We start from the raw sequence: 24,164 nt of genomic DNA, 5'->3' as shown, positions 1-24,164 counted from the left end.
CCCTCTAGTGCAACCTCTCTCCTCCTCCCTCTCCACTTCCCTGCTCTTCGTGGGGGTTTGACTGGTTTGCAGGTCCTGGCTCCTCCTGGTCTGACCCTTCTCTTTCCTAGTGAGTCAGAGAGCAGGAAAACAGATATGCTCTTCTCCTTTCGCATATCAGCCAGGTTTAATCTCTGCACATCAGCAAAGGCTTCACACCTCACTTGCTCACTGTTCAGTAATTCTATTAGCTCTGTCTGTCATATCTGACTCCCTACCTTGTTGAGCAAGATATGCTCAGCCTTGTCTCAGACACACGTGTGTGCAGACATCCAAATAATAGCCCAAATCAACCCCTCTCCTCCCATCCCCAGAACAATGTAAACAACCACCACCACATGACCCCTGCATATTCCCAATCAGAAAGAATCCATTGGCATTTAAAGAGAAGATCACGGTTATGCCCCTTTCTCTCCAGCAGAAAATCCTTTGGTGGAATGGGGATGGCCACAGCCAAGTGAGGGAAAAGAGGGCCGGGGCTTAGCCAACAAATCAGCATGAGTTACACCAGGGCAGAGGGTGGCTGGGTTGGGTATAAGTAATAAGTAATCTTTCTTTCTTTTCTTTTCTTTTCTTTTTCTTAGTGGCGGGGAGGGGAGGGGAGGGGAGGGAGGGGCAGTTGGGAGGGAGGGTGCGGGAGGGAGGTGGGTGATGTGAGTGGATTAGGAGCGGTAGGACGTCAGTCACGACTTCATGCAGCCGTCCTTCGTCTTCTGTTTCTTTCATTCTTCTGTTGATTTTTCTTTCTTGAGTTCTTTCTTGTGTTCTTTCTTTCTTTCTTTCCCTTCTTCTTCTTCTTCTTCTTCTTTCTTCTTCTTCTTCTTCTTCTTCTTTTTTTAGGCTTACAGGGATAGCTGGATCTGCTTAAGCGTTCATTCATTCATCAAGTACTGATCTCCCTCACCTCTTCTGGGCCATCGCTCAAATGTCACCTACCAACAAAGCCAACATTGACCACCATCCTTAAATTGCAACCCATTTCCAGCACTGTTCCACATTCTTCATCTCCTGGTCTTACTTTACTGTTTTCCACAGCACTTACCATCATCGACCTATGACATTTTTTCCTTAGCTATGTGTTGATTGTGTGTTTGCCTCCACTAAAGTATAAACTCCAAGAAAGAAGATATTTATGCAGGGCAGTGCCTAGGACAGTCTATATCGTAACAATCTGAGAATGTCCAGTTTTATGTATATCTGAAAAACATACAGGTATCATGTACTTGTATGCACAGTAACACTTCAATGAGTACTGAAGACAGTAATACTTATCTTACTGAAATGATGTCTGTCCCTTTCAGACATTTTTATTATGTCTCCTCTAAAAGCATACCTTATCAGCCACCCGTTTAGGGTGCTGGACTCACTTCATTTCTTTTCCCTTCACAGTATTTAAGAATAGGGATTTTGGAGCCAGATTATCTGGGTTGGAATCCTGTTTCTGCTACTTACTACATGTGTGATCACAGGCAACTTACTTAACTTCTCTGTGCCTTAGTTTTCTCATCTGTAAAATGGGGATAATACTAGGACCAACTTCACAGAGCTGTGATGAAGATCAGATAAGTTAGTACTGCCAATGAATTTTAAAAAGTTCCCAGCCTATAATGAAGACTACGTAAATGTTTGCTAAATCCCTCTATTTCCCCATGGCTGATTGCCTCTCCCTGGGGATGGTCTCTAACCCAAGAACTTTCCACCACAGAAAGAGGTAGGTAGAGTGGCTTCTTCTCTGTGAGAAGTGTTGCATTTATAACTTCAGTGGAGATGGTGGGGTTCTCCGCAGACTGGGTTATAATCCTTAAATATTTGCTCTCTCACAGTCACAGGACTACATATCATCATCCTGTGGGAGGAATACACATCTTATCTCAACAACTTTGGACCTGGCCATGTGAAAAGCTTTGGTCAATAGAATGTGAATGGTTGTGGTTGTTTTTGCCATGTCCAAACAGAAAACTGATATACAATTGCATGGTTTGGGTTAGGCCTTCTTGTTCTTGTTCTCCACATGCCCTCAGGATGCCCCAGATAGTGGTTGTTCCCATAGTCTGGATTCTAGAACAAGAAGACAGGTGGAGCCTAGATGAGCCCAGCAGAGTCCAGCCAATCCTAGCAGAGCCACTGCCAACCTGTAGCTGATCTGCCTTCCTTTTGTAAAATAAGCAAAAAGTAAATGTTGTAAGCCACTGGGATAGCACTGTTTGTTACCACTGCGAAAATGATACAGGGCAGGAGAATACAGGGCAGGAGAATAAGAGGGGAACATATTTTGCAAGACTGTTCAAACAAGATTTTTTTTCAGAGGGGTCTTTGTGTATGTTATATGTGTCAATGTTCTGTTCACTCAAACACAATACAACTTTAGTTTTCCATAAAAATCACTATTATATTGATAAAAACTTTGTCTATTATGTATAGTTTGATTTCTAGAAACCTGGGCTTGAGAAGTAAGAAAAGAAGTTAAAATTAAAATAAAAAATAAATTATTGGTCTAGTGGCATTGCCCCCCTGGACCCCTGCTTATTTGTCTCAGGGGGAAATGCACATTAGGAGTTCCAGAATTTTGGATGTGAAGGAACAAAAAAACACGAAAGGATTCTGATTCCTTCTCTCACTTTTCTATAGGGAGCAACTAAGGCCTGGAAAGATGGGCAAGTGCCTGATGGGAGAGTCTTTAAAGCATCGAGAGTGGGCTGTGTGCACATCTGAGAAAGTTAACATGTCTAAGAAGAAATCCTCAAGGATGTGTCAAAAGCATTTTTCCTCATTTTCTGCTTTCTCCTACCATCTCAGAATCCTGGGAGACCATTCACAGGAGTGGTAAAAACTTCTGTTGTCCATTAGAAATTTGGTTCTCCTTTTCCTTCTGGGCACATAAAGTTCACCTGATTGACTCCCTTGTAATCAGATGGGATCAGGTGACTGAGCTGTGGCATCTGAAAGTGAGCAAAAATGCTATACTTCTAATCTGGTTCTGGTATTTAAACTTCTCATACATTTTCATTTTCTTGTTCATTCATTCATTCTCTCTCTCTTCCTTTACTGGCCAGAAGAAGATTAAATTAGGGGCTTGATGGTCCTAAGAGTCAAGCATAGCCAGTAGATGCAGGAAGGATCCTGCATGACGTATCATGAACTATGACTTGAGTGACAGCCAAACCCTTGGTTCTCAAGCTTCCAAGATAGAGAGAGGCTAGGTATTATAATGGCTAGAATTACTCAGCCTGACTAATACAGGGAGAGTCAGTGCAGCTTAGTTTAGATGGTGACTACTATATTTAGCCAAGTAGGAGATCCACGAATGAGTGGAAAATCTCTGGCATGTGGCCTACTGCCATTGTTCCATCTTGAATACCATCATCAAACTCTCAGAGTAACCTGTCTTACTTCCTCTACATTTTCAGCCCCCACACACTGTCACATTTATGTATGTTCATGATGTTCAACAGCACTTATTGGATGACTGATTGACTGAACAGTTTATAAGGCCATATGTCATACATTATTTTGATTCACCGATCCACTGAAAAAGCACTTGACCTTGAGCTCTGAAACATGTCTTCCCATTAATCAATAGGTCCTTCCTACTACTGAAGGATATGAGACCTTATTGATTTTTCCAATAAAGCTGTTCATGTATATTAGTTTGAGCTCAAGGACAGATGGGTAACAAAGCTAAGATGTGGTTGTTGAATAAGTGAGCTCTGAATATTGATGCATTTCTTTATCCCAAAGTAAGACGATGCACTTAGAAAAATATGCTAAAACATGCCTAACAACTTCAAAAGCAAATGCTATCATCAATTGTAAAAGGATTTCTCCGTATATTTCTTAGTAAGTCTACCAGACCATCAGCACAGCAACAGACAGTAGGTCTAACTCTTCGTTGGTTGCTGGACCTCCTGTACCAATGTGTTTGCTCACAGTGCAGTAACTGGCCTGTGCAAATGTCTGCACACTTGGCCACCATGACTGTGGCTGGGCAGGACCCAGTAAGTCATTGCTGGCTCATTGCCTTACAATAATAACATCACCTCTTTGCACAACATATAGTGTGTTTTCCAGACAACCCTGAGACCACCAAAGGAAAAAAAAAGATTAGGAAGTCAATATTCAAAAGCTTAGTCAATTTCTCCCTAGCTTTGTAAACACTCTCTTTGAAAGACTATCCATAATGATTTTCATCCTTGACCTGGCAGTCATCCTATTGTTGCATTCTCATGCTTTTCAACTCAGCTTTAGAGACTGAAATTATTTTTAATATTACCACAAGAACAATATGATTTCAAAGGGAGATTTGCTGCTTTGCTGATACTCAAAGTGCTGTTAATTGCCAGTTTATTTACAAGACAAAATATAAATGGCTCGGGATGCTTTCCATGGGTTCGCCTAAGCAGAGGGGCTGATACATGCCAGGATTTTCTGAAATTCGTTTCTGAATGTCCTTGATTGCCTAAAAGGCCCCATTATAATCCCAGCCTTTTCTCTAAAGCTCTGTGCATGTGTCAGATGCTTGGAGCCCAAGTGGGCACATTGAGTCAGTATGAGAGGAACAGCAGATAATGTTCACTTTAATATCCTACGCAGTCCGGAAGAGGGGTTTCCTGCTTAACAGAAGTCTTCTGAGCACACAGGAGCACTTACATGCCTACTGAATGGAAGATGAGTAAACCAGGTGCGGCAGCCTCCAACAGGCAGCCTCCGTTCTCACTCTCACCCATCTGGAGGCCACACGCAGCCCTACATCACTTCATGTAGTCACAAGAGCAAGGATTTTGTAGGTAGAAAGGTAGCACACTTCGCAACAGTCACTTGTCAAAATTCCTTATTAGGCATCTCCGTCTTCCTCTCCAAAGTTCCTCTCTCTGTCAGTGCTGCATCTTACCCCTATCATCTTCCTTCCATACCTCCCTAAAGTCCTCTCTATACTCCCAAGCAATTCTACTCTCAATTTCTGCTGTCCTATCTCACCGACTAAAAATGCCAGGCTGGTTTTTAGAGAAATTATACCTGTCCAGTGGTTCCTCTAAGACCCATGAGGGTCTTTGCCTTCCCAGCATGTGGCTTATTAAAGTCTTCACCCCCAGAAACAGCTCCCTCTCCATATAGGAATATAGCTGCTAGTTCAATGCGATTTCTTCATACTGTTTCAGAAGCAATGAGGATTGTCGCATGGCCACCTAACCAAAAGCTCGCCCGCGGCCTTATGCTCAGTTTCATCTTTCCTTCCTCCAGGCAGGGACTTCCTTGGATCTCCTCAAAATGGGGGACGTACCCAGGCCATAATAATAAATCCTGATTTATCTTTCTCTCTCCCTCTATCTACCAAGGTTAGAAGCTCATTGATGTCACGAACTGTGTTAATTTTTTTCTTCTATATTCCTCATACTTAATGCAAAGCTCAATGCATAAAAGGTGCTCAACAAATGGTTTCGAATAAATGGAATTTATTGAGTGTAAGTTATAGTTAGAGGGAAGTTGAGAAGGATTTTATTCTTTAAAGTGCTGTTAATTATTGGGATGTGTGGTTGAGAGAGGTAATACCTCTTCCATCTTGGGTGGTTTAAAAATTGATAATAATAGCAACGTATGTTTTCATGGGAGTTTTGATTTTCAAAGTATTTTCATGTAAAATATTTTATTTTATTCTTTTCTCACCAATGTGAGATTTCAGGATTGTATCACTGATTTTGCAAACACTTCAGGCTGCTCAAGGGTAGAAGTGGGATTGGCACTTTGTCTTCTGAGTGTAAATTGGTACAGTCTCTTTGGTAATATATATTGAAAGCCTTATGAATGTAGATACACTTCAAATTGAAAAACAGACATCTAGGAATTTGTTCCAAGTGAATAGAGATGAGCAAAAACAATACCATACCAAAAAAAAAAAAAAATCCTCCCAGCACTATTTATAAAAAGAGAACATTGAAAGAAATCTAAATATCAACCAGTAGAGGATTTTTTAACTAGATCATGGTATAATCATACAATCAAATATTATCTATTCTTTAAAGGAATGTAATAAAAAATTTAATGATATAAAAACCTGTGTAAAGGAAAAAGACTGCGAATGAAAAGTAAATGTCTTTGACCTCAATTCCAGTATCTGTATCTCTCTATATTTTATGTGCACAGAAGAAAGGCTAGAAATATATATACACCAATATAATCGGCAATAGCTAGCTCTAGGAGGATGACTCTAAAATTAAAAAAAATGATTACTTGGTTATAAAAGAAAATGTTACTAAAATACTTAAATAAAAAATTATCACTTTAGTAGTCAAGGGGGAAAAGTCCCAATAAAAATTTTAACACCACAAAAAGAGTCTGCTAGTAAAAACATGCCCTTTCATGGTATAAATACACGGAAAAGGTCCCCATTTTGGGAATACAGAAACTGCTTATCTGTGTTGTGTCAAAATTTCCAGCAGCTGTTGACAGCCAACTTCCATGTTAACCAGTGTGTGCGGCTGAGCATACACCCTCCCCCTGGCTCCCCCTCACCCTCCCAGGCAGTAAAGGGTGATTGTAATAGTTCTTGATGTCCTACAGCCTGCTCCCTTGTTTTTAAGAATTTCCTCTACTTCTCTGAATTCCATTACTGCATCCACCTGAGAGTTCTTTAAAATACTCAGGGGTAATGAGCCATTATTTGCCATTAAGCTTCTGACAAGTGGGTGAAAGGCAATTTCATGGAAAAACTCTTGTCAGAGCCTCAGAGAAGGGTGGGGTCATCTTACGCAAGAGGAGTTTAAGAAGTTCAGTGGGGGTTCTCGCTCAGAAGCTGGCCACTTGCTTTACCCTAGCCCCTTAGCTTCTGTTCATCCTTGGTATAGAAAGCAGAAGTAGCTGGAAGTTCAAAGGGTGATGGGGAGGTGGGGTAGCCAATGGACTCAAGGGTAAAGGCCCATCTCGTTGCCTGTTGGCCGGAAATCAGAACATTTCTTTCACATCTTGAAACCACTACCAATCCCAAAGTCCCCCTCTCTTCCCTCACTTTGCTCCATCTTGTACAAGCACATCCTGTCTCTACCGATTTAATCACCTTTTCTCAGTCATGTACAATATGTTCTTTCAAACTTGCTTCTTCCTTCAAAACATGTGAGCTACTTATGCAAGATAATTACTTGTCTCTCTTACTGGCTTATATTCACTCTTTCCTCTTCTTTCTCCTTTATTCAGCTTCCCTCAGAAGAAGCCCTTTCTGTACAAAAAGCTACTTGTCCAATCAAAGACATAATGGCCAAGGTGCTTGAGTTAGGCTGAGTCTGGTGGTGGAACAATAAATGCTCCCAGTGCAGTTTCAGTAAGTGAGAATGGGGAGGAGGAAGGAAAACCAAGATTCAGCCCTTTTTAATGCATTTGTGGAAAAAGGCAAAGCTTCCGTAGCTTAGAGGCTGGAACATTCACCCATCCATATATCCATCCACCCAACCACTCATCAACCCATCTTTCCACAAATATCCATTGAGTGTCTATACTGCAGCAGGCATGGGCAGAGCCCTGAGAAGACAGGGTTGTGCTAACACAACTGCCTTAGTACTAACAGTCTGGTAGTGAAGAGAGAAGCCAGTAAAACACTCAATGTCAATGATACAAGTATTACGAGGGAGTTCTGTAGGTGCCACATGAGCCAATGGCGGGCAGACGTGAACTGGTGGAGAAGGAGGAGAAGAAAGCCCCTCTTTCCTGTCCCCAGCCCTGGGTATCACTGGGCATGGCAGATACTGCTGGTTGTGTTTTCCCCTTTGCTTCTGTTCACAGAGCTCGGTTTTGTCAGCTAGCAGCTGTCTAGTCCCAGAGGATGAGGAGGTATCATTGGTCTAAGAGAATCTTGTAATCTCATTTCCCATTTATCTTAGTTTAGGAGTGGTTTTCCTACTCAGTTCTGGCCACAGAGCCAGAGCAGAAGTCTTATGGGACCTACTGGAAAAGATTTTCCTCCCAAGTAAAAAGAGCAAGGAGGAAAAGCTTCCTGCAATGGTAAGATTCTGGGTTTGTGGGGGTATTGTGACACCTGGGATGGGTTTTCTCAGAAATTCTCAGTGAAGGTTACATGCTCACTTTAATCCACTTTTAACCGACATCTGGTCTTGGGGGTGGATTTCACCAAAGTCTGCATGGACAATTCAGCAGTAGTGATGATAGGGGTAAGTTTTCAGCTCTGTGGCTTAGAGGTAGAGCTAGGTGGACATTGAGAAGTATCTGGATGTTGCTGTAAAGGGAAGCAATAAAGTAATGTGTTGTTGGTAGAGGGTATTGCTTTATTGGGCACATTTGAAGTAATCATTTGATTTTGTCACTATCCTCACTGTTGCTGTATCTATTTCGTTATCTTTTTGAGTTTGCTTTCTAGTTCTCTGGACTATGGCTAATTTACTACAAGAGCTCACCAGAAGCAAAAGTCCAATAATTACTCTGCATGTCTGTTCATTTATGTACATACTATGTCAAAGAAAAATATAGAATATGATCTGCCATTTAGCCATGTATGGAAATGGCTCCCCTACAGTGAGAAATTCTTTCAAATCTGAGAATAAGTCATAAATATCTGGCCCAAACTACTGAAAGTCCAATAAATGGACTAATCTGATCCAGTTTCCTGGATCTTTTTCTAGCAAGCAAAAGCCACTGGCATGTTTCCCACTGCAGACTTAGAATTTTGGGAACCGGGAAAATAGGATTTGCCTGTGTCTTATGCACAGGAAAAGAGATTCATGAAGTCTGGTGCAGAGGCTGCCATGAACACCACTCCCTTTTGCCATTTTCTGAATATCAGCAGTTGTGTAAAGAGGTCTTCTAAGAAAAGTCACATCAGTGTCCTTGTTCTAGCCATGAGTCCACTTTGCCCTCTTGCTTGGGAGCTTGCAAGGGTCACTGGTAATGAAGAGTCCATGAGGCTGCTCAGGGCTCTGTTGTTGGCTTGGGGTTGGATATAAACTGGAGTCATTATCCGAGGCAAGGTCACACCCTTTGGGGCTGATACTTGTGGGGGTTTTAGACAGATACAAAATAACCCTCATCACCTGAGAGAGGTGACACCAGGCACAGACAGTGTGGGAGGGTAGTTTCCAGAACTGGTTCTGCCATTTACTAATTGATCAACTGCGGCACATCTCTTTCTCTGAGTATGAATTTCTTCTAATAGAAAGTGTTGAGAGGGTCATCTGGCCTGCTTTCCTCAGCCAATTATTGTGAGGATGAACTGAGCTGGATTAATATGTGAAGTGTCCCATATGATGGCAAATGCTATGTAGACGTGAACCGCCATGATCAGTAAGGGAGGACAATTGCTGCTTGGATGCACAGTGTCCCCCAGACTCTATAGAGGTCCAATTCCAGAAGGAGAAGTTACTCCTTTCCCTCTGTATGCCTTTTATTTTGAAGCCCCAGCTCTAAGTGGATTCTTGGATACTGATGGGATGCTTTATGCTACTGGGGTGGTGATTTCCCTCTGGCTAGGAGCCAAGTGACTTCTGTGTGTGAGTGATGTGCTGAGCCCTCTCAGCTCAGGATTTGGGATAGAGTCTTTTGCTTCAAAAGGAGCCCACAGAACTTAGGGGCCATACAATGGAGGGAATGGGGCCCAAAGCTGACCCCAGCCACTCCTTTATTTGCAGGTGTCAACAGAGAGAGCTTTGTGATGGAGTGGATACATGTTTGGTCAGGGTTGGGCCCTTGGCAAAGCATACAAAGTTTACCTTTGGTCCCCTTTCACTTTCCCTTTGGAGTTTTGTTCCTTCTACTCTTCTCTATCCCTCCCTACATCACTGGTGATTTTAGGCTTCCTCTCCAGAATCCCCTCTCCAGAATTCCCCTTCAGGCTAGAGGAGTGCTGCCTAATGGAACTTTCTATGAAGATGAAAATGTTCTCCATCTGCTCTGTCCAGTATGGTAGCCACCAGCCACATGTGAACATTTGAAATGTGGCCAGTGTGACTGAGGAACTGGATTTTAAAAGTTATTTATTTTCAGTGAATTTACATGTAAATTGCCACATGGGGCTAATGGTTAGTGTATTGGACAGTGCGAGTCTGGAGTTCGAGACCTCCATCATTTCCATCTCTCTGCAGCAATCAAATGAACTTGTCCTGTGTCCGAATTCCAAGTCCCTCATCTCAAAGAAGTACCAATAAGCTAATCTGATGAACAGATTCTTATCCGTAAATTAAGGTCTTACCCCTCTAGGTCAGTGCATAGATTTTGAGCTATGCCATACTTCAGTCAAAGCAGAGGCTCAGATAATAGGAATCTGAAGGACTCCAGCAGGCAAATATGGCGGGTGAAAACATTATAGGCATAGAGCTTTAGACCCACTTCAAAGCAAACTCTGTGGATGTCCCCCTCCCCCTACCCCCAGAAGCATGCTCTGGGCTGCTTCTAAGCTTCTCTTGGCTTCTTGCAATCTGGAAAAAGTTAAAGTCAGAGTTTTGCAGATGAGAGCTTGGGAAAAGCCTGGAGATGGGAGAGTTGGAATGGGCAGGGCCCAGAGATGCCAAGCTCTTAGAAAAGAACCTGGCATGCCAGTCAGGGTGGTACTCTGTGCCACCCTCGGGAGGAGGTGCCAGGGAGAGATTGTTAGAGAAATCTCATTGAGACAAGACTGAAGGGTTAACAGTTATGTCAAAGAGACCAGACACCAGGTTAAAGGTCACAAAATGGACTGTGGCATTTTTGGTGGCGTCTTGGTCAGGAATTGTGATTCTAGGCTTAATTTTGATTTTCTCTTTTAGGGAGATTTTTCTCCCTTCTCCCCCCAATTCCTTTATGAACATTGCTTTCTGGTTGTTCTTTTCACCCTGAAACTGAGCTGCATTTGTTTCTTTTGGATGACCATGTAAGTGTTCTTGAATTCTTGCCCTTGTTTTCACAGATACTCATGGGCATCAGAGGCAGCCTTTCAAACCAAACACTAGGTTGAGTAAAGGGTGGAGGATGATGGAAGGTGGGTGCATGGAAGAGTATCAACCACAGGAAAAAGAGGCAGGAAGAGCAGATACCAATCCCAGCACTTTGGAATTTACTCTGAGGGCCTTGGATCACCAACTGTTAGCATAGGTAGATCTGCTCCTACAACCTCACCTGCTCTGCACTCTCCGAGGAATGGAAAAAAAAGTTCCAGTCAAACCACTGACAAGAATGGGTGCCTATTTACTTAAAAATATCAAACTTTATGAAGTAATTAGAGACCAAGTCCCAAATCCTTAGTACAATGTGGTCCAGAAGATTAAAAAAAAAAAAAAAAACAGCAGCCAAATATCCCCTTGGTGTTTTTGCAACACAGTTCAGACTACACAGCCTGACTACAGTGCTTTTCTGGACCTCTTTGTCCTCACGAATGGAAGGAATGCCCACAGTGTTCAGTGCTACCCTGCTCTTCTTGGCATTCCATTCAAACAAATGCTCTGAGGCACTTGGCATCAAGGGCCAGAAACCCAGAGGTGCTGGTTGTCTGGCTAGGATGATTCACCAGATGCAATGTTACCAAATACACCTGGGTGGAGTATATTATACCACAGGGGCCTGTTGTGCCAGAGCATTTTGACAACTTATGGCAGTCCTTCTGCAAGTCCTTGCTAACTTTACTCTGAATATGATACATTTCAGTCCATTTGCATGAAAACCAGAAGTTCTTGCTGGGCTGAAGTAACTTAGAGTGGTGGTTGTCCATGGGGATGATTGTGCTTCCACCCCAACCCAGGGGATGTTTGGGAATGTCTGGAAACATTATTTTATTATCACTACTAGAGGGAAATTTTGCTTTCCTGGGACCTGAGGCAAGGTCCGGGGACATTGCTGATTGTTATAAGCAGGGTGAGGTGCTGTCGTACTGGCATTAGTGGGTAGAGATTAGGGATGCTGCTAAGATCTCAGGGATGAGCAGAACAGCCTCAGTGACAAAGAATTATCTGGCCCAGAATGTCAACAGGGCTCAAGCTGAGGACCTCTGGGCCACAGGGAAAGCTCAGGCTTGTTTCTTAATGCTGAAGTGCCCTATGATCCTCCAATGGCTATCATCTTTTCAATTTTGGAAGACCAGTACATATCCTGGGTGGCCGCAGGAAATCCTAGGACAATATCGGCCACAATTTTCTTCTACCAATGACCCAGTCAGTTCATATCTTCAAGAGTCCTTAACTTCTTCTGAAAGACAGAGTGCAGGGTTACACAGTCATGTGGGTCTCAGTGGGTCTAGATCCCATTATACTGTAGTATATACAGAGGCAAGCCATACGATTTGGTTTCTCCATCTGTAAGGAGGAGTCTTAATACTTCATATGACTGATTTGTCAACTGGGCCTGGTATCCTAGGAAGATGGAATAGGGGCTTGGTATTTGAGTTGGGATGAAGGGGATAAATGTAAGTTAAGTACTTCTACCCAATTCCAACACCAAAATGACAATAGGGCAATGCCAAAATGGCAATAGGATACTGGAAGTGAGGAGAGCCAACCATTAGTTTGTTGGCCAGCAGATTGTGCCCGGGACTCAGTGGGCCCTGGGGCCAGGAAATGATTTTCCTTGCCAATGGTAGATAGAGAAGATCCAGAGCCTGCCACATAGGAGTCTTTCCATGAAGTCTGTGGGCTAGGAGGGAGGACACAAAGAGCAGTCATGATATTAGAGGGCTGCAGGTGCACAGAAAGCTACAGCAAGAATTTATGTAGCGATTCTTGGGGAACTAGAACAAACACTTCCTGATTTTGAAAGTAACACAGCCATTGTTGAAAATCTCTCAAGTACAGAAAAACATAAGAAGAAAATAAAAATCCCTCATAATTGCACCAGTAAGAAACATCAACTATTAATAGTTTTGGTATTTCCTTTTAGAAAAACGGAAGGTTTTCCTGAGCAGGACAGGCTGGGGAGATTGAAAAGGTCTTTGAGAACAGCAGAAGGAGACAATGCAGACACTGAGCAGTTTGGAATGATCTTCTCTGTGAGCCAAGATAGGTGAGACCCCGCTCTTGCCTGGTTGAAGTGGACAACAGGACAGATGAGCATGTGACAGAGGGACATGTGATCAAGTTCCCCTTACCTTTGGGGTTCATGTGGAAAGCTTCCTTAGTGTTCACCTCCATGAATAGAAGGGTTCTTTAACTGAAAGAGAAGATGACTCATCTTAGTTGAGGGATGACAAAGAGGAGAGTTCATTTCTGATTCACTTTGCAGCACCAGTGTGACTGCAATCACTGTCCTTCAGTGAGGATAGGCATATACAATAGCCCCAGTTTTTTGGAATTAGTTTTTTTGGCAACTTGATTGAGGTAATTTCAAACTTAAAGACAAGTTGCAAAAATCATAAAAAAGAAAATTCCATAAACCCTTCTTTTTTAAAAAAAAAATATTTTATTTATTCATGAGAGACACACAGAGAGAGGCAGAGACACAGGCAGAGGGAGAAGCAGGCTCCATGCAGGGAGCCCGACGTGGGACTCGATCCTGAGACCCTGGGATCACACCCTGAGCATGGAAGCAGATGCTCAACTGCTCAGCCATCCAGATGCCCTAACCCCATAAACCCTTCCCTCAGATACCCTAATAGTTAATATTTTACCATCTTTAATTTATTATTCTTTCTTCTCCACAGTTATTTTTTCTGAATCACTTGAGAATAAGTTGTAGTCATGATGCCTCTTAACCCCTAGATATTTCAGTGTGTTTTCCTAAAAATAAAGGCATTCCTTTACCTTAACATGGTGGAATGATTAAAATCAGAAAATTAACTTTGATACAGAAAATTAACTTTGATTAACTACTATCTAATCTGTAGATTTTACTCAAATTTTGCCAGTCATCCTAATTGGGATTAGATTTGATGAAATTTGGTCCTAACAGACTTTAGTGAAGCTTATTGACAAATCCCTTCATAGCCATGACTGAATTCGGGCATTGGGCCACTCTCACCTGAAGGTCAAGTTGGATGCTGTCTCATGAGTTCACATGAGCAGAATTTGGTAGAAGAATGGTTTTCCAAGTGTGAATAACTTGGTGATGATAAGCTTGTTCACTGGGCTGCTGGGTACGGGCTTGTGTCAGTTGGGCTGTGCCCATCAGAAATCATGGTTCCCATCTTGGTCCTCCCAATACATATGGCCCTGGATTTTGTATGGGACATTTTAAACTCTGGGATCTGACCGGCCTGAGTCTGTGACGGACAAGGTGACAAGTGTCAGTAGTATGGCTATGAGTTAGAACAAAGATGATTTCAGGACTTGAATACAAAATTGGCCCATATATGTCTACTTTTTAAAATTTGATATATGGACAGTAATTCCTAATTTAGTGGCCAATTTTGTCATGCACATTCCGTGCTAGAACAATCTAGTTTAGAGTAGCAGACCAAACAATGCCTTTAAGTAAGTTCTATGTTTTCAAAATTCAGAATCCTTAGGAATTCTGTGCTCGAGAAATCAAGTGCTGAATACTCTGTGCTGACTCAACTGATGGAGGAGAAAGTGACAAGCGGGCCACTGAGGATCTCTTTCACCCCCCCGCCCCCCCACAATATCTCAACATTACTGCTACTGGCAAAATGAATGGAAGGCCCAGACATCTTTGCAATAAAAGCCTATGATGTGTTGAGGACTGTTTGAACATGAAGCAGCCAGTCCCAAGGTACTTGATAATGAGGTGTCTGGTAAATCCAGAGCCTGTAACACAAATGTCTGAGGCAGCTTTTTCAAAAGCCACCAATTTCTCTCCATGTGGTACAGTGATGCTATTTTTTTTTCATTTTTTAAGATGCTGAACATTCTAGAATGCATTTTAGATTCTGCGAATAATTTCAGGACTTAAAGCCCTGTCTCTGATAATGTCCTAGATCTGTTCAGAAGAATCTAGTCTCTTTTCTTGCTCTTGCAGGAAACCCCAAGGGGTCAGCCAAGGCTATGGAAAGGTGCGAAGGGAGTAGAGCCCAGGACAAGGCCTCCACTGGGGGGTAGAGAGTCTGGAATGCCAAGCTGGAGCAGTGATGGCTCTGGGGCAAGAGGCCATAAATGAGATCATGCCCCCGCCACTCATTTCTGCAGTTTGACAAACATTTACTGAACAATAGGCCTTGGGCTCACTTCATCTGTCCATCTGTTTATTCACTCAGCATTTATTAAGCGCCTGGCACATACTTTAGCCCTGTCATTCTCTGTCCCAACTTCTGCACCTGCTCTCTGTCCTGCTCTCTGCCTTCTAGGGGTGACTCCTCTTGCCCTTCAACATCAGCTTCAGCTTGGGCTCCACCCACAGAAGGCACAGGTTGGGAGTAGAGCACCTCAGGGTAATATATCCCTCCCTCCCTGCCTTGCTTGTGGCTTGGTGCTGGCAGTGGTTGTGTGTCTACTACCACAGCTCCATTGGTGCAGGCCTTCTTCCATAGCTCCAGCTCTCACTGGGTCCCAACAAAATCCCTCCCTCCCCATTTCCCTTTATGGAGAAAGGGTGGTGATAAATTCTGTTGTTAGCTCTCAACCTTGCCCCCAGGTATGTCAATGGTCTCTTTATTATATTCTCTTAAAAATCTTAGCTTGAGTGTATCATCTTCCTATCTGACCCTGACCAATGCAGCTCTTTAATACATGCTGAATTGTTTTCAGATTGCTCTGGACGTGCTGGAGAGATGTAAAGATGTAAAGACATAGTTTCTAACACTAAGCTGCACCAATGCAGGGTGGGGAGGCAGAGATTAACAGAAGCTCCTGGGGGAAAATCATCTCTGAGATGTAGTCTTTTATACACTCTAGTATTATGTGTCAATCAAAGAGCAACCTAATCTCTGGCCACATCATTAGAAGTATGGTGTCCAGGACAAGAGAGGTGATATTGCACCTTCATTCTGCCTCCATTAGCTCCCATCTACAGTTCTAGGCACAGTTCTGGGCTTCCCACTTTAAGTGGAGACATATTAGCTGTAAATGTTTCAAAGTCTGCCATATAGAGCAGAGGCCAAAACTTTTCCTTTAAGGGCCAAATAATAAATATCTTTGACCTTGTAAGCCATAAGTTCTCTGTTGCAACTAGTCTGCTATTGTGCAAAAGCAGCCGCAGACAACAGATAAATTAATAGGCTTGGTTGTGTTCCAACAAACTTTATTTACAAAAATAAACGAGGAGCTGCATTTGGCCTGCAGGTCTTACTTAGCTGACTTCTGATATACAGGGAAAAATTTTTTTTCTGGGTGTGTCCAGAAGGCAGAAGTTGGATCAATACATAGAAATCATAGATTTTACAGGCAACTGATGAATTATTGAATTACCTGAAACTAACGATGTACTACTACATGTTGGCTAGTTTAAATAAAAAAGGAAAAAAAAAGAGATCATGGAAAAGTAGATTTGTGCTAATTTTAAGGCAAACCTTTCTAATGGTGACTATAATTCTCAAGTAGAATGAGATGTTTCATGAGGTAGTGAGTGGGTTGCTCATTGTGAGAGTTTAAAAGAAAGGCAAAGTGTTGTAATTTTCTGCAAAGCATAAAAAGTCAGTCAGATGATGTGGGGAGGTGACAGTGCCTCACATTTATATATACTTAGCATAGTACTACCTACATAGTAGGCCTTCTAGATTTTGTGTCCCTAGAGGGAAGAGACTCTGTCACTCTTATCCTTGCATCTTGCCCACTCCTGAATCCTAGTATAGTGTTTTTTTTTTAAATTTTTTTTTATGATAGTCATACAGAGAGAAAGAGAGAGAGGCAGAGGGAGAAGCAGGCTCCATGCACCAGGAGCCTGACGTGGGATTCGATCCCGGGTCTCCAGGATCGCGCCCTGGGCCAAAGGCAGGCGCCAAACCGCTGCGCCACCCAGGGATCCACTAGTATAGTGTTTTAAACATGGTAGGTGTGACAGATTCATGTTTTGTCAACTTGGCTCTGTAAGCAAAATCTTGCTGACAGATTAATGAAACTAATTTGTCTTTAGTACAGTCTTCACTACTAGTCATATTAAATTAACTCAGTTATCTCTAATAAGCCTTAACATTTGAGGATTTTCACTGAAAAGAATAGATGTAGCAGTCAACATTTATTGAGTTCTGAAAATATGCCAGCTATTGCTCTAAGAACTTTAATAGGAATTCTCTTATTTAATGACCCCCCCAAACCTATGGGGGAGGTACCATTATCATCTCTATTTTATTGATGAAGAAACAGAAATTCAGAGAGGTCTCAAAGCTGGGATGTGGCATTGCCAAAACAGGAATCTTTTTGATGCCTAAGCTGTGGCCCAACCACAACTCCATTCTGCTTCTCATTCATTCATTCATTCATTCATTCATTCATTCATTCATCCATTCTCCGTTCATTATTTAACAAACATTGGTTGGTTGCCTGCTATTTGTTTTTGTTCTAAAGATAGAGCTGTGAATATAAACAGATCAAGTCCATGCTCTGAAGGAACTTACATTCTTGCTGGGATTATAGCAGGAGTAGATGTACTATTAAATGAAAAGATATTAAATGTTAATTCATCAGAAGACAGATTAACAAGATAATCAGTAAGTCTTGTCCACACCAGAACTTCAGGGATAATCCTCAATTGGCAAATTTACCAAAGCCTTTCTTGTTTACTGACATTACTTCAAATTTAGTCTTAAGTCTTGATAAATGGTCAGAGATTAGGAAGGAAGGTTTAAGCATTCTGGCAAATGATGCAGATCATGTATGGTAACATGTACATACATGTGTGATATGTGTATGAAGCCCCTGAAGGGAAAGCAACCCAATAACCCAATAAAGCATTCAAGAGTCATTGTTCATGGGCAGGTTGAATCTGACCACCATTAAAATGGGGGACCAGAGGCAACAGATGGAAGGGAGTGGAAAGAGCTAGTTCAGTTAATACAAAAATAGGCAGAAGACACGAATAGATATTTTTCCAAAGAAGATATACAGATGACCAACAGACCCATGAAAAGATGCTCATCATGACTCACCATCACGGAAATGCAAATCAAAACTACAATGAGATATCACCTTATATCTATCAGAATGGCTAAAATCAACAACACAAGAAATAGCAGGTGTCGGCGAGGATGTGGAAGAAAAAGGAACCTTCTTGCACTGTTGGTGGGAATGCAAACTGGTGCAGCCACTCTGGAGAGCAGTATGGAGATTCCGCATAAAGTTAAAAATAGAACTACCTTATAATTCAGCAATTAATTGGATTTCTAGGTACTTACCTAAAGAATACAAAAATACTAATTTGAGAGGATACATGCACCCCAATGTTTACAGCAGCATTATCAACAATAGCCAAATTATGGAAAGAGCCCAATTGTTGGCAGATGAATGGGAAAAGAAGACGTGATGTATATATACAATAGATATTATTCAGCCATAAAAAAGAATGAATTTTGCCATTTGCAAACAATGTTGATGCAGCTAGAGGGTATTACGTGAAGCAAAGTAAGTCAGTCAGAGAAAGACAAATGTCATATGATTTCACTCATATGTGGAATTTAAGAAGCAAAACAAATGAACACAGTGGGTGAGAAAAGAGAGAGGAAGACCAAGAAACAGACTCTTAACTGTAGAGAACACACTGATGGTCACCAGAGGGGAGGTGAGTGGGGGGAATGGATGAAATAAGGTGATGGGGATTAAGGAGTGCACTTGTGATGAGCACCAGGTGATGGATGAGTCACTATATTATACACATGGAATAATATTACACTGTATGTCAACTAACTGGAATTTAAATAAAAAAGGTGGAAAGCAAAATAAAGAAAAATACCTTTTTTTTTCTCTTCTCTAAAACACAGAAATGTGAAGAGCCTAAGTCTACCTTTGAGCCCCAAATATAAAAAATCAATATTTATAACAAATGCCACAAACCGGAGCATGCCTGACCTATATGTAAGGCAGAGGCAGACACACCAGTTTGGGTCAAGGGAGAGGGCCTTGTTTGGGGATAGAGCTGCCAGGATGCCTGGGAGTTCTGGAAACCAAGGGAAATTCCAAAACTTTGATTGAGATTGAGATTGAAGGATAGGGAGAAAGAGTGCTAAGGGTCAAACAGAGTAAAGCCAAGTAACTTCTCAGGTCCAAATGACTGGCAAGTCCTGACTGGGAATGGGAGACAGAGCCCAAAGGTCAGGGGCTAGGTAAACACAAGATCAGAGAAGGAAATTACAGAGTCTGGGACTTTGTGTCTTTTTGGGTGCCAACACCCAGGGGCAGGCATGGATGACCTAGTTACAGGCACAGGATAGGAATCAACAAGTAGTAGTAATACTTTTGCAGTTCCAGGATTCCTTTGCTGAGTAGACTGGAAAGTGATTTTCAGATTAGTGAGTTTTTATAGCATCGGCATAGTCTTTTCAGGACAATGGCTAAAAAACAGATAACAATAATAGTTAACATTTACTGATCGCCGATTGCTTTTGAAGACTTTCATGCATTGTCTCATATAATCTTCACAAGCCCATCTTGAGCACCAAGCTCCTTACTGGAGCCTTAATTAAAAATGGTTAAAAACAGAAGCGACATTTGGAAGGAAACTGTAAAATGTCATCATCGTAAAGGAGTACTAGTCATTCATTGATTCATTTACTCATATGTTTCTTCAGCCATTAGTCACTGAGTACTTAATATGTGTTGGGTATTATTTAGGGTCCACACATGGATGATTTTATTGATTTCATCATTCAACAGAAAGGCAGTAGAAGGAGTAAAGAATTGTGAGTTGGAAAGTCAGGCTTCCATTTCCAGCTCTGCCTCTCACTGGGATTGTGGTCTTTGGACATGTCACTTTTCTTCTCTGTTTAACATCCTAGTGGAAAACAAGAAGCCAGGAACACATGATGCTTGAGATCTTTTAGAATTTAACATTGAAGTATTCAGTAGTTTTATAGTACATTGCAATTTATTTTTTATCTTTTATTTTTTTTACATTGCAATTTATAATGAATATTAACTTATGTTCTATCATTATACTCTCACCCACCCACATCCACTCCCATATACTCCCATTTACCTGATGTGGTAAATATTATTATTATTTACCTGATGTGGTAAATAATAATAATATTTATTATAAAGCTTTAAAGGTGGAAATTTGTCAGGGCTTGAACCAAGTTCCTTTCCTTTTTCCACTGGAAACCTCTGCCTTCCGTGTATGAGTTCATGCTTAATTTTCCAAATAATTATAAGAGAGCTGGGTGCAAATATCAGAGGAAAAGGAGGAAAAATAGAAGATAAGGAGAAGTTGAGAGTAGAAAGGAAGATGTGCCAACTCTCAGGGGCTTTGTGCATTGTCTCTGAAATCATTCAGGGCTCCTGTGATCACTGAGAAAACATCCAAAGGCACCAAAAGAGAACTCCTCTAACTGGAGAAAATGGCATGGAAGCAGATTCGAGTTCACTGAGAGAGTAGTGAAGTGCCTCACGGGACAGTCCACTTGCTCATTACTGGGAAGAACCACAGTGAATGGGTCATGTTAGAAGGCAGAAGGCCTGGACTCAAGAGGATGAATAACTGTTTAATGGTTATTGTGTCCCAAGCAAGAAGTGTACTATTTGGTAAGAGACAAGCTCCCTAAGCAGAGACCAGATGAAACCCTAGAAGGGCTGGGGACCTGGGTCAGGGCTGCAAGATCAGTAAGGGGACTGATTTCAACTCGGACATGCTATGATTCTTAGAGACTGTAGGCTTACAATTTAAGCTGTAACCCATAATCCCTAAACTCCAGAATTGAGATACTCCTGAAGTCATCTGGTAAGAATACTTAAGGCCCTTTTCCAGCTGCTGGTATTCAGGCCAAATTCCTCAATTCATTTCTTTCCAAGAAGTTCCTTGGATGGATCCTTGGCGGGATATTCACCCTGACTCCCCCAGTCTTGGCATTTCTAACCTCTCCTTCTTGACAAATATCCAGGATGGGAACTTCTTTGGGGGCCAGAGCTGAAAACAAATTTGGTCCAACATCCTGAAACTCTTGTCCCACCAGCCAGTAGATTAACAGGGAAACTCTTGCATTTGTCCACTGCCCTCGTGTTTCAAAGTGTTTTCCACCTGCTAGCTTTACCAGAAACATGTAGGTCAACTGGTTTTCTTGGAGGGTAATAACTTTAACGAGACAGGATAGAGAAGTGCTTCATAACAGTGAAGTACTGTGAAAGGTTAGAAGTTTTATGGTTGTTACAACCTGCTCAAGGTTATAGTTTAGCAGAACCATATCTAAAGCAGGTGTCTTCAAATCCTTCTGGGAGTGAGTGCAAAGTAAATAAAGGGTGTCAATGATAACTTAAAAACAACCAAAGTCCAGGTCTTCTTGATTGACTAGCAGGGAAGGGTCGAGTTTAGAGCCGGATTTTACAACATCCAGTTGGGATCACTGAAAAGAAAAGTAGTTGTTCCAGTCCAGTGAATAGCCATGGTGTAAATCTGCACAATTTGGCCAACAATCATTTTGACTGGGGCGACCCTAGGTTAGAGGCAGGGATGAGGTGGCCCTGAACAGTGGACCCGAACAAAACGGCTTCCTGCTTATTTTAGCTCAGAGACTACAAGTGTTAAGTCCACTTTCCCAAAGAAGTTTATAGCATCTGCAAGTTAGGGTTACACTCCTAATTAAAGGGACAACAAAAAACAACTTGCAGCTGATGAAAAGACATTATCCAGAATTCTCAAGGAATTGATTTAAAAAATAATCCCCAGTTGATTGCAATATTTAGAATATTTTAAAAATGTTACCTCTGTCTTGATCTCTAAATCCTCAGGAGGGGGCTTACGAAAAGGATCTTTATGCACGTGAAGCCATTAATACTGCAAGTGGGGAAAGAACATACTCTTTTAATTAAAGTAGCAGATTGTTATGATTGTGGTAATACGAATTGAGAACACCTTTTTACCTGGATATATAAGAGAATAAATATTTCCCGGTTTTAGTATCCAATGTTTAGGATTATTTAGGATTAGTAGCTAAAATTGTTTCTATTTTATACTGTATAATCAGGGAGATTGTTTAAAGAGGAATGTTAGGAGGAAAATCTGTATTAGCTTTCCTATGACTTCAGCCAGTTGAGGACCATCAAAATGCTATTTGTTTCTGGCCCTTGAAGAGTTTTCTGCTTCAATCTTGGAGCAACACAGCTAATGACCTTCATGGAATAGCAAATAACTAGCGTGGGTCAATGCTGACATTTCTGTTTTTCAATCTAGTTGTTTGTTTGACTATCAGATGTTGCCTTTTTTAGGAGTAGCTGAACTTGGTGGAATGATAATTTGTGCTTCTGTTTACTTTTCTGCTCCCAAGACTAATTTAAAAGTGCTGACGTTGGAGGAGTGGTGATGGTAATGGGGACATCCGAAACCATTTATTTGAGACCTGAAATGTCAACATGGGCACGAGAGACTAATTCTCTATCTGATGGAAATGAGTCAACATATCATCTTTAGTTCAAGGGTGCCATGTGCAGTTTCTTTTAGTCCCATAAACTAGGGGGCCTGGATCCCCGGACTGAGGAGGACATAGCACCTAGCTCAATGATTTGCTTTACTTTGAGGTTCCTTAAACCCTACATTTGTTCCAATAGCTTCACCCCAGGCTTCTGTTTTTTGGTCATGGGTTTTGGTGACATTTTCCAAAGTAGCCTTATTGCATCAATCATTCGTTATGAAAATAAATTTGTGTGTACTATCATGGTGATGTCCCACATACAGCATATTGGCTAGGATGTAGGCAAGATTATCTAATTACGGTACACACAACATTTAGAACCATACTGAAGGGCAGATAAATGTGACTTATGCCATCTTCTAGCCATGTGACCTTGAGGAAGATATAAAGTCCCTCACATCTCAATTTCTTCATCTATGAGGTGGGACTACTATTAGCTACCTCTTTAGATTGTTGTGAAGATTCGATGCACAGTAGCCAGAAAATAGCAAGTGATTCATACATGCTAATGATATTAATGGTTAACACTGAGAGCACATTCGTTATGTGCTTGGAATTATGGAAACCCTCAAAGCATCTCCAGGAAATAAGAATTATTATTATCTTCACTTTGCTGATGAGAACAAGATAGGTTAAGTACTCACCCAACAACCAGAAGTAGGGAATGGCCATGCCAGAGTTCTAGAACCCTCAGTCTGGTCACTACTCTCCATGTAAGGAGCATGGACAGCAAGGGTTTCATGACCTCAGGGAAGAACTGCCTGAATATGGATCTCAGGGCACCATCTAAGACCTGAGGAACCTCTTTGCTCCCTGCCCCCCCTCTTTTCCATGTCTCCTCATTCATACCTGAGCCAGAAGTAGGAAAGAGGCAGACACACCCGACAGCTGAGTACATTGAGCAGACCCCTGGCAGACCAGCTATGGCGCTTGGCCTCACATTCGGGTGTGAATTTGTTGGCTGAACACACAAAGGCAGGTGCTACATTCTGTGTTCACACCATTAACAAGATTTCATACAGTCTAAGGCTATTTTATGAAAAGGGAGGGATGAACTCTTTTAAATACAGATCCACTCTATTAAGAGAATTAAAAATGCAAATAAAAATATCATGATATTACTAGGCTATTATCATTAGGTCACCCTGCCAGCATCCACTGTCCACAAACTTAAATAGCAATCAGTTTTGCTATTAAAACTAAACTCCCTGAAATCCAAGATATTAAGATCAGGCACTGTTTTATGAGCTCATACATACAGCTAAAAAGGTGCTCAATGTAGATCACAGAGATCATGACAATTTGTTCTTTTAATTAAAATACCTAGTGTGTTGTCCATCAATTGATGAATGGATACACAAAATGTAGTATATCCTTATCATGGAATATTATTCGGCAATACAAAAGGAATGAAGTATTTGCCTGCCACCGGCTACAACATGGGCAAAGCTCAAGAACATTATCATAGGGGAAAGAAGCCAGTCACAAATGACTTAATACAGTATGATTCCATTTCTGCGAATTGTCCAGAAAAGGGAAATCTACAGAGGCACAAAGTAGATTCATGGTTGTTGGGGCTTGGGTGGGGGTGGAGGGTGGAGAAAGGAGAATGGGAATTGACTGCTAACGTGTAGTAAGTTTTTCTTGGTGGTGATGAAATGCTTTCAAATCAAAATTTGAAAGTGGTCACAGAACTCAGTAAATATACTAGAAACCACCGAAATGTATA

The 24,164-nt window shown here is 41.6% G+C and overlaps 1 protein-coding gene across 9 annotated transcripts in view; it reads right to left on the bottom strand.

The window, feature by feature from the left end:
• Positions 1-24,164, bottom strand: part of PRLR (prolactin receptor) — a 166,369-nt gene that overhangs the window by 38,690 nt on the left and 103,515 nt on the right. For 8 of the 9 annotated variants that reach the window (XM_038535353.1, XM_038535347.1, XM_038535349.1 and 5 more), the window contains exon 2: positions 13,082-13,143. The exons of the other annotated variant lie outside the window; for it this stretch is intronic. In XM_038535353.1, the coding sequence (XP_038391281.1) occupies positions 13,082-13,124 (43 nt within the window). In that variant the 5' untranslated portion in view covers positions 13,125-13,143. The remainder of the gene's footprint in view (positions 1-13,081; positions 13,144-24,164) is intronic. 9 annotated transcript variants of the gene reach the window in all.

This window comes from Canis lupus, chromosome 4 (assembly GCF_011100685.1).
Source record: "Canis lupus familiaris isolate Mischka breed German Shepherd chromosome 4, alternate assembly UU_Cfam_GSD_1.0, whole genome shotgun sequence".
Classification (NCBI taxonomy): domain Eukaryota; kingdom Metazoa; phylum Chordata; class Mammalia; order Carnivora; family Canidae; genus Canis; species Canis lupus.
This window is presented reverse-complemented; position numbering and strand designations above follow the sequence as displayed.